This window comes from Pongo abelii, chromosome 1 (genome assembly GCF_028885655.2).
Source record: "Pongo abelii isolate AG06213 chromosome 1, NHGRI_mPonAbe1-v2.0_pri, whole genome shotgun sequence".
Taxonomy (NCBI): Eukaryota; Metazoa; Chordata; class Mammalia; order Primates; family Hominidae; genus Pongo; species Pongo abelii.
Window position 1 is genome coordinate 139775447 of NC_071985.2, and position 17475 is coordinate 139792921.

At 36.8% G+C, this 17475-nt stretch overlaps 1 protein-coding gene across 20 annotated transcripts in view; it reads right to left on the reverse strand.

Moving 5' to 3' along the window:
- Window positions 1-17475, reverse strand: part of CCDC18 (coiled-coil domain containing 18) — a 100734-nt gene that overhangs the window by 72089 nt on the left and 11170 nt on the right. For all 20 annotated transcript variants that reach the window (XM_009247814.3, XM_063718530.1, XM_063718515.1 and 17 more), the window contains 5 exons: window positions 17184-17290; window positions 15564-15692; window positions 7132-7228; window positions 3484-3605; window positions 1711-2002 (listed from right to left, as the gene is read on the reverse strand). In XM_009247814.3, coding sequence (XP_009246089.2) covers window positions 1711-2002; window positions 3484-3605; window positions 7132-7228; window positions 15564-15692; window positions 17184-17290 — 747 coding nt within the window. The remainder of the gene's footprint in view (window positions 1-1710; window positions 2003-3483; window positions 3606-7131; window positions 7229-15563; window positions 15693-17183; window positions 17291-17475) is intronic.

Here is a 17475-nt window from a genome sequence, read left to right on the forward strand (position 1 = left end):
TCCCAGCTACTCGGGAGGCTGAGGCAGGAGAATCGCTTGAACCCAGGAGGCTGAGGTTGCGGTGAGCCAAGATCTCGCCATTGCACTCCAGCCTCGGCAACAAGAGTGAAACTTCGTTTCAAAAAAAAAAAAAAAAAAGGCCAGGCATGGTGGCTCACGCCTATAATCCCAGCACTTTGGGAGGCCAAGGCAGGGGGATCACGTGGTCAAAAGATCGAGACCATCCTGGCCAACACGGTGTAACCCCGTCTCTACTAAAAATACAAAAATTAGCTGGACACGGTGGTGCACGCTATAGTTTGAGCTACTCAGGAGGATAAGGCAGGAGAATCGCTTGAATCCAGGAGGCAGAGGTTGCAATGTGCCGAGATCGCACCACTGCACTCCAGCCTGGCAAAAGTGAGACTCCATCTCAAAAAAAAAAAAAAATTTTAAGTTCTTTGCCATTCTAATAAGTACATGAAAAGTTGCTCATCACGAGCCATTAAAAAAAATGTAAATTAGGGCTGGGCATGGTGGCTCACGCCTGTAATCCCAGCACTTTGGGAGGCCGAGGTGGGTGGATCATGAGGTCAGGAGTTCGAGACCAGTTTGACCAATGTGGTGAAACCCAGTCCCTTGTGCCTGTAGTCCCAGCTACTCGGGAGGCTGAGGCAGGAGAATTGCTTGAACCTGGGAGCTGGAGGTTGCAGTGAGCTGAGATCATGCTGCTGCACTCCAGCCTGGGCAACAGAGTGAGACTCCGTAAAAAAAAAAAAAAAAAAAGAAAGAAAGAAAAAAAAACCACAATGTGATACTACTTCGCACCCACTAAGATGGTTATAATAAAAAAGACAGACAAGAACAAGTGTTGGCAAGGAAGTAGAGAAACAGGAACTCTCATACATTGCTGGTGAGAATGTAAAATAGTGTAGACATTTTGGAAAACAGTTTGGAATAAATTCACCATATGACCCAACAATTCTACTCCTAGGTATCTACCCAAGAGAAATGAAAACATGTCCAAAGACTTGTATGCAAACGTTCATAGCAGCATTATTCATAATATCCCGAAGTGGAAACAATCCAAATGTCCATCAGCCAGTGAATGGATAAATAAAATATAACATATCTATATAATGAAAAACTATTTAGCAATAAAAAGAAATGAAATACTGATACCACAACATGAATGACTCTCAAAAACATTAAAATGCAAAAGACCAGATGGAAAAGAGCACATATTATACAAGTTCATTTATGTGAAATGTCCAGAAAAGACAAATCTATAGATGCAAAAACTATTAATGTCTTCCTAGGGGTAGAAGTGAGTACAGGGACTAATTATAAATGGGTCCAAAATACCTTTTGGGGATGATAGACATGTTTCAAAGCTGGATCATGGTTATTGTTACAAAACTTGTAAATGTACTAAAAATCATAGATTAGTACACTTAAAACAGGCAAATTTTATGGTATGTAAATGATACTTCAACAAAGCTGTTTAAAAAAAATTCTGTGCCATTCTTATATATGGCATCTGAGAAACTGGGAAAAAGTGTAGAATGGTAAGTGCAGGAAAAAAATAGAGATTAGACAGAAGAGAAATTCATGACTAAAAGTATAGAGAAAAAAAAATTAGAAGCTAATAAAGCAACCACAAAATGACAGTCTTTTCTAAAACACTTTAGTAAAATTCTTCTTTTCCATTACGTAATCATACATACTTACTGGCAACTGGGATATAATCTTTTCCAAACTTCTTAGTTCTACCCTTGAACTTTCAATTTCTTGTTGACATAAATCTAGTCGCTCATTCTGTGCTGCAACACGGACCTTTAATTCTCGGTTTTCATTCATTAAAGAAAATTTGTCTCTAAGTATTTCGTCTTTGTTCTCTAACTCACTCTCTAGCTTCAAAATACTTTGTCTAGATTCAGTTAGTTGTGCCATGACTTCTGAATTTTTCACTGCCATGATCCTTAACTTTTCTTTTCCGTTGTTATTTTCTTCTTTTAACTGCCTATGAAGAAAAGAGAATAAAAATGAAAATAAAATATATATGCATTCATTTTAATCATATTTATTTAATCTCACTTTTAAAATTTTTTGAAGCTTAATTCTAAAATAATACCTGCTCACATTTACTAAATACCTACTTTCTGCATGCCAGGCACTCACAACTTTATGTGGTTGGCACTATTATTACTTCTTATTTACAGATGAGGTAACTGAGGCACAAAAAGGTTATATAACTTTCCCAGTGTCTCACAGTAAATGGTAGGGAAGGACAGCCCTACTGTCTTAAAAGCATTTCTGCTCCCTGTTTAATTATATAAGACAGGAAACCTAACTCTAAAATCCCTGACATAGCACTTCACATTATCAACAAAGTTTTGGATTCCTAAAACAGGAGAAAAAGTAAACTGGCTCTACATAATTGTACAATCAGCTTAAGAGCCCAGCATCAATGACTTTCTGTTCTTACAAGGATTCTTTTAAGAAATACTGCAACAGCAACTCTTAATGGCACACTGGGAGATACTGCGAGGAAAAACTTAGACATTTTAGAGGGTTAGACTCCAAATGTGAAGTTTTAAAAATATCTTAACCAATTTATTTCACTTATATTTGAAATATGAAAATAACATTTTTTTGAAAAATATGAAAATAACATGACTTAAGAAATCATATCTAATTACATGTACAAGAATTCTTTCATGAAGTATAAAAATTTCAAGTGATAAAGGATTGCATCATAGTGTAATTGGCAGCATCTTTCTTTCTTAAAAGTATATCTTGCAATCGATAACCGATTCTAGAAAATACTCTAGTAAAAAGTATCTTTACTCCCTCCTCCTTGGCAAAAATACTAAACAGACTACCTTAAGGAAAGTATGGCAAAATTAGATGAACTAGTCATTGATTGCTTCCTGCTCCCCCCCTTTTTTTTTTTAAATTAACAGTTTGAAGTGATAAAGACTGATTAATATTAACCTCTGAAAGTTGATGGGTGTTAGTTTTGAGAGGACAACATGATGTACTAAAAGAGAGTATCGGAGTCAGAAGACTTTGATCTTTCAGACCTTCAGTCAATTCTGGCTACTCTCAGGGCTTCCGTTTACTTATAAAATGAGAAGTTCGGACTAGGTAATTTTTTATGATTTGAGAAACACTTTTTTTAGAACATCGGATATTATACACATTTTACTAGTGAGTTAATGTGGTTATACATCAAGGACATTATATCTATTAATTTTCTCTAAATATATGCAAAGCAAATATGTTGATCAGTATGTCTCCATATTTACAAGTATATTAGCATTAACACATTTTACTTCACTGCTAATTCTAACTCTATAGCTAGAAAACAGTTTCAGTCATGAAGCCTATCCTTCTATATAATGTAAGCCCATAATTACAACATATAAAATATTGTTTTAAAATGTTTCAGTTTTTTCCATGTCCACACAAAAATCCTTTTTCTACAACAGAATACTGTACCTTAATTTCTCTTTCAGAATTTCAAGTTCACTTTTATACAGACCACACTTTTCTTGTAGCCTTTTATTTTCTTTTTCACAGTTAATTAGATTTCTCTCTAATATTTCTTCTTCAGCTTGAACCTAAAACAATAATTTAAGTGGACATACTAATGTGGTTGTAAGTTTTAGGTGTTTCAAGCTAAAAATGTAAGTAGTGATTTCAGAAATAAGCAGGAGAGTAGACTAAGAATTTCATACATTTAAGTCCCCAGCCTTGTAGTGAAAAGAAGCAAAGTGAAGTTCCTGGGCAGTAGCAAAGGACAGAGAAAAAGATGCTACTACCTGTCCAGAAAACCTGTAACAGATAGGCAATTGCATCAACTGAAGTAAAAAATTCATCTACAGCTGCTGCGTCTGAGTTACTAAAGGTTAATTTCAGTGCAAATGTTCCAGAGAAGTTATTTTTGAAATTTTAACCACAAAATTTACCAACAAAACCACAGCCCAAAATGTAGAACAGATAAAAGCACCCAAGATACAGTGTTGAGAGGAGAAGATTGGGTAGATCTACCCCAATTCCTTTGTTACCCTGTTACATCCACCTAACTATAGGGCTTTGCTGAGCATTGTTTGCAACTGATAATCCTAAGTGTAAAAAAACAAAACCTGTCTCTTACATTCTTCTCTCCTTCTCCATAAAGTCCTTCTTCTCCCCAAGAATATTCCTCCTACTAGGTCTTCTACCTCCCCTTACTGATCACCTTATTAAAAATCCCTTCTAAGATATTTCATTCCCACAAGGACCCTCTCTAGCTCTCAAAACAGCGTTCTGATTAACTAATTCACATTTAAGATTTCAGTACCCTGAAACTTAAAGTATAATAATAATAAAATTAAAAAAAAAGATTTCAGTACCTAGTGAGACCTTAATATTTTACACTGCCAAGTGATAACAGTTTTACTGCAAAGGAATGACCACTTCGTAATCAATTGCAGACTCTCTCCTTGATCTCAGTATTTAATATTGTTGGTAACTTCTCCTCTAAAATATTTTATCATGTAGCTGTCATGATAATATTACACTTGACTCTGGCCACTCTTGTTTTCTTTGCTTCCTTTTATTAACTCATCACATTCCTGACTGCTCTTTTCTTTCTATATATTCTCTCAAAAGTTTAGCGAATTTCTTGGCTTTCCTTATTGCAAATATATTATGAGAAACACTCACCCCAAGTTTCCAAAATCCCTCCTATCCTCCTTACGCTATGAAAATTACTTAAGGAACATCTTATGAGACCAAAGACATTTAATTCAAAATTGTTCAATTTCCTTCCACCTAAAACTTTTTTCTGTTTTTATCCACTTTTTTCCCATAAAGAAAAGAAATGTCCTATTTCATTAAAAAAAAGAATCTCACTTCTGCTTTTGGACTATCATATTACATATCGTTCAGACCGTTTTGCCATCTTTTATTCCTTATAATTCTAGCATCTTCAATCTCCCCCTACTAATATGTTGAGGGTACCCTTAGGTGCTTTACCACGCTTCTTTACCTTAACTTAGCTTCTTTCTACCCTTCCATTCGCTGCCTCTCCCAACCTACCACACACACTTATTTCCTCTTCACCTACCATATGTAAAGAATTGTCTGTTAGCTACCTCTACTCCCTCCCTTTCCATTTCTCCCATTTCAGAGGTTGTGCCTTCTACTTTAATAAGTTGCTCTCTACAAAGTATCCAATGACTCCCTGATTATAAAAACCAATAGCTCTGTCTCATTCCTCATCTTTCTAAATTTTTTTTCTGATTTTTTACAGACAGGGTCTTGCTCTTTCACTCAGGCCTGAGTGCAGTGGCATTATCATGGCTTAATGCAGCCTCTAACGCCTGAATTCAAGCAATCCTTCTACCTCAGCCTCCTGAGTAGCTGGAATCACAGGCATAAGCCACCACACCTGGTTCAGTCTTCATTCTTCTTGACCAGTTTGCAACATCTGGCACTGAAGATCACCACCTTCTTTTTAAAATGTTCTATCACCTTGGCTTTTCTTATTATACTTTCCTGATTCTCTAATTTTTTAAAATCACTTCTCGATATCTTTCAAAAGCTAATCTACCTGTTCTTTATCTCCCAGGGTATCTTTCATCTTGTTCTCATTCTATATGAACTCTGTCAATGTCCAAGGCTTCTACCACTTTAATTCAGTACTGTCAATTCTCAAAACTACAGCCCCAGTACAGATTTGTATGCCTAAATCCAGACCTATAGTTACAAAAGCGTACTAGAAACCTATAACTGGATATTCTACAAATATTTCCAAAATAGAACTCATTAACTTTTTTTCCTAAATTGTCTATTTTGATTCATGATGCAATCATCCAGCAGTCACTCAAACCAGCAACCTAAAAATATCCTATATTCTTCTTTCTCATACTGCCCGCTTCTAATGCATTCAAGTGGTCACTAGATCCCACTGATTCCCCAACTTTAACATCCCTCATAGCTACCTACTCAGCTCCTTCATCTTCAATATCTCTTGCCTTGTCTTTTAAAGTCTACTTGACTTGTCTCTCACCTCTCAAATGCATCTTCACATGATATCAGAGTGAGCTTCCTAGAGCATAGACTTTGATCATTTTCCCTGCTTAACACTGTTCAATGATATATCACAATCTTTGAGAGAGCCTAGCAGCTCAAGCATTGCCTACTCTGTGAAGCCTTCTTTGGGCCCACCAGAGTTTATTAACCACCGCCACCTTCATCCCACCCTACCACACCTACCTCTTATTTCTATATTATACTTCTTATTCCAAAGTACTGAAATTATTTGTTTACATACTTGTCAATCTTACTAGACAGTGAGCTCTTTAGGATAGGTATCATGTGTTATGTATCACTGAATCTCCCAGAGACTAGCACAGTAACTGGCATGTAAAAGGAATTTCATGATTGTTTAATAAATGAACACCCATCTTCTTACTCTACCCGTCTACCTAAACATTCCTTCCTCTGCCTTTCTACCTTTCTTGGATCAGAATCATAAACTTCCTCTGCTTTCATTGTTATCTCAAGACGGAAGTCTCCCATATTAGTATCTCTTTACCAGACCTCTCTTTTGAGCTCAATATCTGAATATCCAACTGTGGTGTTCCTCCATACACATTTCATTACCATGTGATATTACTTAAAGATACTAAATGAATATAATAAATGAATGTAATAAACTCACTATTATTTCTATATCAAATCAGTTCAAGGAACCTTCCGAGAGGCAGAAGCAAGCCCCTCTCAGAGTAGCAGACTGAGGGAGACCAGTTGAAAGCTACATAATCTATCTTCATTTTCACTGAAGTGATAAAAATGAATTTCTTTCTTCTACTTCTTTAGCTCCAATCTCTGTTAACACATTCCATCCTTTTCTATATTTTGTTCCTTCTCCTCTCTCTACTCTTTTCCCTCTTTGGATAAAAAAGTTTCTCCTGATAATAAAAGGGCTGGTGAACACCATCCTTAACTAACATTTACAAATTGTTTATTTAAATGATTTTGTAAGATCATAAAAATTACTCTCTGTTTCAACCATAAACATATTTTAATTATTCCTACCTTTATTGTTGGAATATAGACAGTAATACAAAACACTGAATTTGCACAACTGCCTTTTACCTTTTCCAGTTTTTCAGCCACTTTTTTTTTATATTGTTGGAAAGCTTTACTCAGCTCTTCGGCATTATATAGTGCTTCATTCCTTTGTCGTTCAGCTCTAAAATTTAAAAAGAGATAATGAAGAAAAGTGAAGAATGCTCTGCATTTGAACAGTTAAGTTCCAAAGTAATCTTTAATTACAAGGAATAATTGGAGAGAAACAAATTTCTCTGTACTAAAAAGGAGTATTAGGCTTAAAGTATAAAATGAAGAATGTAGATCATACTACAAAAATTTTCTCACTCTATCAATATGAAAAATAAAATATAACACAAAACAATAATAAACATAAATGTCGAAATATATATAAATTCTTACGTGTTGGCAATTTTTTTTTTCCCTATCTGGAAAAGACAGATTAGGGAAATAGCCTGAGGCTGGATGATACATTTTTAAAGGTTAGGTATTACAGAATCAGTCTATTGTCTAGAATATTAAATATACTCAGTAAATTCTGTGACCTTTGCAAAGGTCAAATAAATTTCAAACAGTTATTTCAAAAAATGGTAACTTCTATTGATACCAGATATAAAAATCTAGACAACAAAAAACACAACCACCACCAACCACTGTTTAAGCCCAACCTTGTTGCCTCATCTCTTAGTTCCTTATGCTTCTTGCAATGAAATGAAAATTTGGGGCACAATACATTGAGAATATTTGGTCAATATCACTCTCACACCTAAAAATATTTTAATATTTAAACCTAGTCCCATCATATTCTTTCTAATGTAAGTGAGGTTAGTGACCCTCCTCTTATCCAGGGTGAATTACTTTATTTATAGTCTAGATCTTAACTCTTAACCCTTCAGAAATACACTCTAGCTTCTGTATTTTCATTCTCTCTGTTGGTTATTTTGCCACAAGTATAAACAAGTTCAAGTAAAAGTACTCCTAACTTTCTGAGTCTATGTGGTTAAGTACGTCTATTTGACTCCAAAGTTTCAGATAAAGGAAAGTAAGGACAACAAAGGATTTCTCTGAAAATCTGTAGGAATATAATCAATTCCTGAGTGTGCACAGGTACTGTTCAGAGCAAAGGATACCTGTATTTCTCACTTAAACAAACAAAAACCTTCCCACATATTGTGCTTTCCTCTATCAGCCTTCTTTTCAAGCCAGACTTATCCACTTTACACTTATCTACTCTTCCTCACTTCCAATTTGTAAAAAGTAATGACATATTTCAGCCACACCAAAAAGTGTGGATAAATATTACCATGTACTCCCAATCACGTTTTAATGAATCTTCACCCTTTGTCTGAAAAGGCTACAGAAGACAAACAAAATATTACAAATAAAGTTGAGGTCCTTATGTGTCCCTTCCAAATCCCATTCCCCTGACTTCTTCAAACAGAGGTAACCCTATCCTGATTTTGGTGTTTTTTATTTTGTATATTCATGTTAACCTACACCCACAAATAGTATATATCACAGTTCATCTATTCTGAGAGACACATTGTTTTCACTTTTTGTTGTGTGTGTGGGGTCTTGCTATTTTGCCCGGGCTGGTCTTGAATTCCTGGCCTCAAGTAATACTCCCACTTTGGCCTCCCCAAGTGCTTGGATTACTGGAGTTAGTCACTGTGTCCAGCCTGTTCTTGCTTTTTTTTTTTTTTTTTTTAATAATCTCCTATAGTCTTACCATGTTTTCACATTTTTAACATCTCTAAAATTGTTATGTGCTGGGTGTGGTGGTTCACGCCTGTATTCCAAACACTTTAGAAGGCTGAGCCAGGATTGCTTGAAGCCAGAAGTTAGAGACCAGCCTGGGAAACACAGTGAGATCGTCTCTACAAAAAGTTAACTGGGCATGGTGGTGCACACCTGTAGTCCTAGCTACTCTAGAGGCTGAGGCAGGAGGATCCCTTGAACGCAGGGGTTTGAGGCTGCAGTGAGCCATGATCGCAACACTGCATTCTAGCCTGGGTGACAGAGCAAGACCCTATCTCTAAAAAAAATAAAATAAAATAAGACAGTTCCAGGTGGGGGTCTGTAAAGTGCAGCAGCCACGGCCAGCTACCTCATGCTCAACAACAGCACCTAGATGCTCATACTGGGGGGGTGGGCACCTGCAAGTCCCCCTTGGGCCAGGTAACTGAAGCTGTGAAGGTGACAATTGACATCGGATACTGCTGCATTGACTGTGTCCACATGTACCAGAATGCAAATGAGGTGGGGGTAGCCATTCAGAGGAGCTACCCACTGTGGGTCTCCTCTGAGCTGTTCCGTTGCTAAACAGAGCTTCTCTTGCTCACCCTCCACTTGTTTGCATACCTCATTCTTCCTGGATGCAGGACAAGAACTCAGGACCCACTGAATGGTGGGGCTTAGAATGCTGTAACACAACTGGCTGAAACACACCCCTTGCTCACTACGTTGCAGGCAACAAGAAGAAAAGACAAGAGAAGGAGAGAAGAGCTACAGCCCTTCGGGGGAGCCCAAACCTATGAGCTTCCCGAGCCAGGGCTGTGACACCCTCTTTAGGGCTCTGTGGTTCCTGGTGTCTCCAAGCTTCCAGCACCACCACGTTCCCTGGTGTCAGCCACGGAAGCTGCTTATGCAATGCCTGGTCCAGCCACAGCCCCGTAGGGAGCTGGCACCTAGAGCTGCTCACACCACCACAGCCGGCATGCCTGGCTATGCATAGTGGCCGGACCCTACGGTCGTTCACACACCCCTTGCCATTCTGCACCTAGCTCACCCTTGGCAGATGTGGGATCCAGGGTGGTAGCACAAGCCAAGTGCAGCCTGCCAGGCTGAGTGGGCAGAATGAGCCCACTGGGCCAGAGTAAAACTTGGGCAATGGTGCCACTGGCCACAGAGGTTTCTGGCTGGTGAAGCAATACCCCAAGGATCCCAAAACAGCATATTGTGCCCCTCCTACTTCTAGAAATCTGTAAGTATAAAAATTTCTTCCTTCATGTCAGTCCTGTGTCTGTATCTTACCATATCTGATGAAAACAAACCCCAAATACATTTTAAAACACACATTAAAGCCAGGCACAGTGGCTCATGCCTATAATACTTGCACTTTAGGAGGCCAAGGCAAGAGGACCGCTTGAACCCAGGAGTTCAAGACCAGCCTGGGCAACACAGTGAGACCCCACGTGTAAAAAAAATTTAAAAATTAGTCGGGTGTGGTGGGGCAAGCCTGTAGTCCTAACTGTCTGGGAGCCTGAGGTGGGAGATCACTTGAGCCCAGGAGTTGGGAGCTACTGTGAGCCATGATCACAGCATTGCACTCCAGCCTGGGTAACAAAGCAATACCATATCTCTTTAAAAAAAAAAATTAAGACTATACGTATCTTCTGTAGATTTTTTCTTATAGTTTTTCTTATTTGATTTTAATTTTTTATTGAGTAAAGTACAGAAATCCTAAATGAGAGAATTTTTTAATAATGTGTATACTTAACTACTAACCCAATCAAATAGAGAACACTTCCAGCACCCCTGTGTACCTTCCCAGTGAATATTCTTTACCCCAAAAAGGTAAGCACCATTTGGACTTTTAACAACATATGTTAATTTTGCCTATCCTTGATTTGCTATGGAATTATACAGTATTCTACTGTGTCTGGCTTCTTCTGCTGAGCATTATATGTGTGATAATAACCCATGTTGTTACATAGTTGTAGTGGCTCTTTTTTACTGACGTGTATAATTATGTGAACACACCACAGTTTATACATTACACTGTTGATGAACATTTAGCAATGAATAAAATTACTTTAATATTTTTTTCTTTTTATTTTATTTTATTTTATTTATTATTATTATTATTATACTTTAGGCTCTATGGTACATGTGCGCAACGTGCAGGTAAGTTACATATGTATACATGTGTCATGCTGGTGCGCTGCACCCACCAACTCGTCATCTAGCATTAGGTATATCTCCCAATGCTATCCCTCCCCCCTCCCCCCACCCCACAACAGTCCCCGAAGTGTGATGTTCCCCTTCCTGTGTCTTGTACATGTCTTTTAATACAGGGACTAAGTTTTGTTGAAATGAATGCTGGATCATAAGGCAGGCTTATGTTTACCTTTAGCAGCTACTGACAAACAGTTTTCCAAAGTGGTTCTACCAATTTACACTTCCATTAGAAAGGCAGGAGAGTGGGCCGGGCGCGGTGGCTCACGCCTGTAATCCCAGCACTTTGGGAGGCCGAGGCGGGCGGATCACGACGTCAGGAGATTGAGATCATCCTGGCTAACACGGAGAAACCCCATCTCTACTAAAAATACAAAAAATTAGCCGGGCGTGGTGGCAGGCGCCTATAGTCCCAGCTACTAGGGAGGCTGAGGCATGAACCCGGGAGGTGGAGCTTGCAGTGAGCAGAGATCGCACCACTGCACCACTGCACTCCAGCCTGGGCGAGAGTGAGACTCCGTCTCAAAAAAAAAAAAAAAAAAAAGAAAAGAAATGCAGAAGAGTTTCAATTCCACATCCTTGCCATAACTTGTTTTTGAGACTCTTTTCCATTTTAGTCATCATGGGCTGTAGTGGGCCTGATGTTTCCTTTCCTTTTGTCACCATTGTTTTGACTAGTTTAGTTATTTGTGGGCAGATTTTTAATTACTGATTTGATATCTCTAATAGCTATATATACACACACACATATATATGTACACACACACATATATATACATATATATATTTATTCAGGTTTTCCATTTATTTTAAAGTTAGTTTTGTTAAATTATATTTTGCTGAGAATTTTATTTAGTCTAAGTTTTCAAATGTATCATCTTTAAAATGATTCAGTTATTGGCCTTATTTCTTATATATTTCTTATTGCTTACCGATTTATAGCTAAATCTGTAATTTGGGAGTCCCTTGTCAATCCCAACACTTGTGCCTTTTCTCCTTTATTAATCTTGTCTGATGCCCATTTTCTTGTTCATTGTGAAAATAACCACATTTAGGTTTTGGTAATCCTTTATATTGTTTCATTGTTTTCTATTCATCCATTTCATCCTTATCTTTATTATTTCCTTACTTCTATTTTCTTTTGATGTTCATTCTTTCTTCTGATGTCCTCCTTTTCCTGACTACACAATTGTCTATTTCAGTTCATTAATTTTCAGTCATGATATAATACATGTATATAAGGTTAAATTTTTTCCTCTAAGAGTGTCTTTAGGTACAGCCTACAAGCAGTGATGCGCATTTTTTATATCACTCAGTTCTAAAGGTTTTCTAATTTATTCAATGGTCAATGAACACCAGTAAGCCTGGTTTGACATTTCCAAACATACAGGATTTCAAGGAGTTATATTCTAACTTAACTGAACTGTGGTTGGAGAAGATAATACATACGACATCAATCTTTTGGAATTTGTTCAAATTCATGCTTTCTGGCATAGTGAGGTAACAGATTACACCTGCTTGAAAGAATGTCAATTTCAAACTGTTGACTACAGGGTTCCATATAGACATCCATTAGATCAAGAATATTAATTGTCTTATTCAACACTTCAAGTCTTAATTTTTTGTTACTTAATTTAACAATTCCTGATAAATGTATAAAGAATTTTCCCCATATGACTACAGATTTGTTCTTTCCTCCTTGAAATTGTGCTATTTTTCTTATGTATTTTGGGACTAAATTATTAGATACATATAAGTTTAGAGTCTTTATATCTTGCTGGTTTAGAGTCTTTATATCTTCTTGGTTAAATGTTAAACATTATATGAGTCATTTTAATGTTGGTAATGATTGTTGCACTGAAGTCTATTCTGTGTGATCCTAATATAGTAATATCAACTTTGCTTTGGTGAGTATTTATCTGAAACATTTCTTTCCATCCTTTTTTTTTTCTTTTTTGAGACAAGAGTCTTACTCTGTCACTCAGGCTGGAGTGCAACGGCACAATCTTGGCTCACTGTAATCTCTGCCTCCTAGGCTCAAGCAATCCCTTTCACCTTAACCTCCCGAGTAGCTGGGACTCCAGGCGTGTGCCACCACACCGGGCTAGTTTTTATATTTTTTGTAGAGATGGGGTTTCACCATGTTGCCCGGGCTGGTCCTGAACTCATGAGCTCAAGTGATCCACCCATCTCGGCCCCACAAAATGCTAGGATTACAGGTGTTAGCCACCGCATCCAGTCTGCTTTCAATTTTTCTGTGTCCTTATGTTTTAGGTAATCTCTTACAAACAGCATAAAGCTAAACAATCTCTCCCTTTCTTTACACTGGCCTTTTAATCCATTATGATTAATCTTCTCCATCCAATAGTCCTTGCAAAGGTTCTGATCTTTCAATCTCAGAATGTGTCTTGGTCTATTTGTGCTGCTAGAACAAATATCATAGTCTGGGTTGTTTATAAAAAACAGAAATGTATTTCTCACAGTTCTGGAGGCTGGGAAGTCCAAGATCAAGGCACTGGCAGTTTGGTAGGGCCTAATCTCTCTGCTTCCAAGATGGTGCCTTAAATGCTACATCCTCCAAGGAGGAGGAACGCTATATTCTGACATGACAGAAAGGAAAAAAGGGACAAACTCCCTCTGTCAAGCCCTCTTATAATGGCATTAATCCATCCATGAAAGCAGAGCCCTTGTGACCTAAGTACCTCCAAAATGCCCCACCTCCCAACAGTGTTGCATTGGGATTAAGTTTCCAATACAAAAAATTGGGGGGACACATTCAAACCATAGCAGAAAGTCAATATTCATTTTAGTTCTTCAAAAAGCTCCAAGAGTCTTCATGTCATACCTCTACCTAAAAATCTCAATTGGCTATTTATGCTCTCCAGGTTAAAATACAAATCCTTTGGTATAACACACAAAGCCATTTACAGTCTGGATCCAGCCTGTCTTTCTTGTCTCATCTCCCACTACACCTATTTACTTATAAGAACATAAAATTACTTAAGAGTTCTTCAGCAATGATACCCTTTAATACTTCTATACCTTTGCACATGCTGCCCAGAATGTGTCTGTCCTCCACTTATTCACTTTGTGAAGCCAAAGTCAATACTTAGCCAGGCGCAGTGGCTCATGCCTGTAATTCCAGCACTTTGGGAGGCCGAGGAGGGTGGATCACTTGAGGTCAGGAGTTTGAGACCAGCCTGACCACCATGGTGAAACCCAGTCTCTACTAAAAATACAATAATTAGCTGGGCGTGATAGTGCATGCCTGTAATCCCAGCTACTCTGGAAGCTGAGAAAGGAGAATTGCTTGAACCCAGGGGGCGGAGGCTGCAGTGAGCCAAGATCACACCACTGCATTCCAGCCTGCGAGACAGAGTAAGACTCCATCTCAAACAACAACAACAACAAAGTCAATACTCTATCCTAAAAGTCATCTCTTATCTAAGTTCTATAGAGGAAACTAGTAGCTCTTCCTCTTTATTTTTTCTTGGCAGCTATATTGTGAATGTGGTCTTCATGTATTATTATCTCACTATTTTAAATAACCATGTGCAAAGCTTATCTGAGTAACTGAAGTGTGAATTCTAGAGTATTTAACCACAAAGTTTATAAAATAGTTACAAATTGTTAGTATTTATTAAGAGGTACCCTACATTTCTTTTTCTCATTTACTCTTCATATCTATCCATATCAAGATAATATCATCTTTATTTAACAGATGAAAAAACCTGAGATTTCAAAAGGTTATATCATTTGGCCAAGGTAACAAAGCCAATGAGAGGTAAAATCTAAAAATTTTCTGACTAACTCCAAAACGGAAGCATTTTCTACTAAGCAATATTGCAAATATTGCTTAGTACAGATTATGACTTTATACTGTATAAGAACTGCTATAATCCTATTTTATTATAAAACCTTATTAGTTTAAACTCAAAAAATTTAAATCTTTACCAGTTTAAAAGTGAACAGGCATTCAGAGTTAATGGTTCCTTGGACAGAGCTACTTAAAAGACTTGATCTCAAGTTATAATTTATACAAAATAGATATTTTTGTACTATTTATATATTTCTAAAGGAAGATCCAACCACACATTCACATGCATTGAGTTTCTTTCTCTATGAGGAAAAATTTTCTTTTAAAGAGTTCATTCAACATTTTATTTAGTTTTATTAGAGGTAATATTAATTTACAGGCTTTTTCTCTGTTAGTATTTTAAACTCAGTGTACTGGTTTCAAATAGGCCATAGAACTTAATTTCAGAAATAAGTATCATTAAACTGATAATCATTATCAGTTTTGTAGAAATTAAGCCCAATCCAGAATGCTAATAACATAAATTCCACATATAAACATTTTAATGGAAAATTTTAAAAAATTAATAGATTAAAAAGAACATTGTTATTTTATTGCCAAATCTCTGAAATTTTTTCACTTCAAAAATTAACTAGAATTTTAAATAGGTAATATATCCTTTTATTCCCTTTCAAAAAAATGTATTTGCTTTAAAAACACATACCTTTTTCCTTGTTTGGTTTGTTCAAGTAAGTCCACCTTTAATTTTATACATTCCTCTTTGGACTCCTGAAAACTCTGTTCCTTTTCAATTACCATTTTCTGGCTCTGTTCCAGCTTATTTTCTGCCTCTCTATAAAATAAAGGATACTTTGTTTAAGACTACTAAAGAGATTATCCCAGGTATGCAAGAATAATTTAATATTAGGAATTATATTTGTTTAAATCAATGAGTTAAGAGAAACAATATACAAAAAGAGATAGAGAAAAAGGCATATTCATCACTTGTTAATTAAGAGTATTTTAAAGAATAAAAGAATACTTCCACCAGATGATAAATATATCTGCAGTAATAACTCCCATCATATTTTATATTCAGATACCAGAAGCATTCCTGTATAGTTCAGAAACTAAATAAACATGACTGTTATCACCCCCACATCCAACAACTTTTCTGACAGTTCTACCCACTGCAAAAAGCAAATATGAAAAGGTAATAAGTAGTATAAATGCTGAAAAGGAAAGACAAAATTTTTTCTTTCTTTCTTTTTCCTACTCTTTGACTCAGAAACAAAATTTTTTTTACTTGCTGATAATACCATTAGCTACCAATTACAAAATAATTATATTATACAAAAGTCGGTAACCTTCCCATACACTAGCAATGAACAAAGTAGGAACAATTCACAATTGCCAAAAATATAAAATACCTACAAATAAATTTAAAATAATATATGTATTACAAAGAAAATTACAAAACTCTGATGGACATAAAAGACAACTTTAGTGTGCAGCAGAATCATTTGCAGAACTTGTGAAACACCTTCCAACTTGGTTCAGTATGCCAGAGATAAGACCTGAGAATTTGCATTTCTAACAAGTTCCCAGGTGATGCTACTACTGCTGGTCCTTTAACTATACTTTCAGAATCACTCAGAGTAATATGCTATTTAATATGCATATATTTCCCATTTTATTTAAAGCAGAAGAGAATAAATTATAAAGTGCCTGATGGCAAGGCATGGCAGCTCATGCCTGTAATCCCAACACTTTGGGAGGCCGATGCAGGATGACTGCTTGAGGCCAGGAGTTTGAGACCAGCCTGACCAACACAGTGAGACCTTGTCTCTACAAAATAAAAAAAAAAGCTTAGCTGGGCACAGTGGTGCGTGCCTGTAGTCCCACCTACTTGGGAGGCTGAGGCAGAAGGATCACTTGAGCCCAGGAGGCTGAGGCTGCAGTGAGCCATACTGTACCACTGCACTCCAGCCTAGGTGACACAGTGAGCCCCTGTCTGTAAAAATAATAAAATAAAAGTGTCTTGAACTCCCTTTGAAACACTGAGTATATACTTCTATGTAGGTGAAGAAATGAACTAATTCATATTTGATAAAAGCATGTAAATAGGCATCTCACCTTAGTCTTCTTAGCCCTTATATACTGCATGCAACCTACAGCCAAGAGGAGTTATGACTGACTAAAAATAGATTCAACAAGTTCTAAGACAGCTGAACACCATTAGGTTACTGTGAATTTATTGGGTGTGGGGAACAATATTTAACAAGATATAACAAAATGTAAAAGTAGAAAATAAAACTTTGAGAGCTATAAAAAGTATATTTACCTCAAAACTTTATCTTGAGCTGAAACCTCTGCTTCCAAATTTATAATCTGTTCTTCTAAGATTGGGACACTGGCTGCCTGCTGTTGAGCAGACTCAAGCATAGAAACCTAAAACATAAAAACAACTTTTATAGTACTTTCAGAAAATAAATTAACCTACTTGGTCCTTAGTTTTTTTCCTGTCAGATGAGGGTGTTCAATAGGGCTCCCAAATCACTGGTCAGATATAAAGCTTCCCATCTATTCCTTTGATCAACATTTACATGGGCATATCATCATTATAAGCCAGCCTT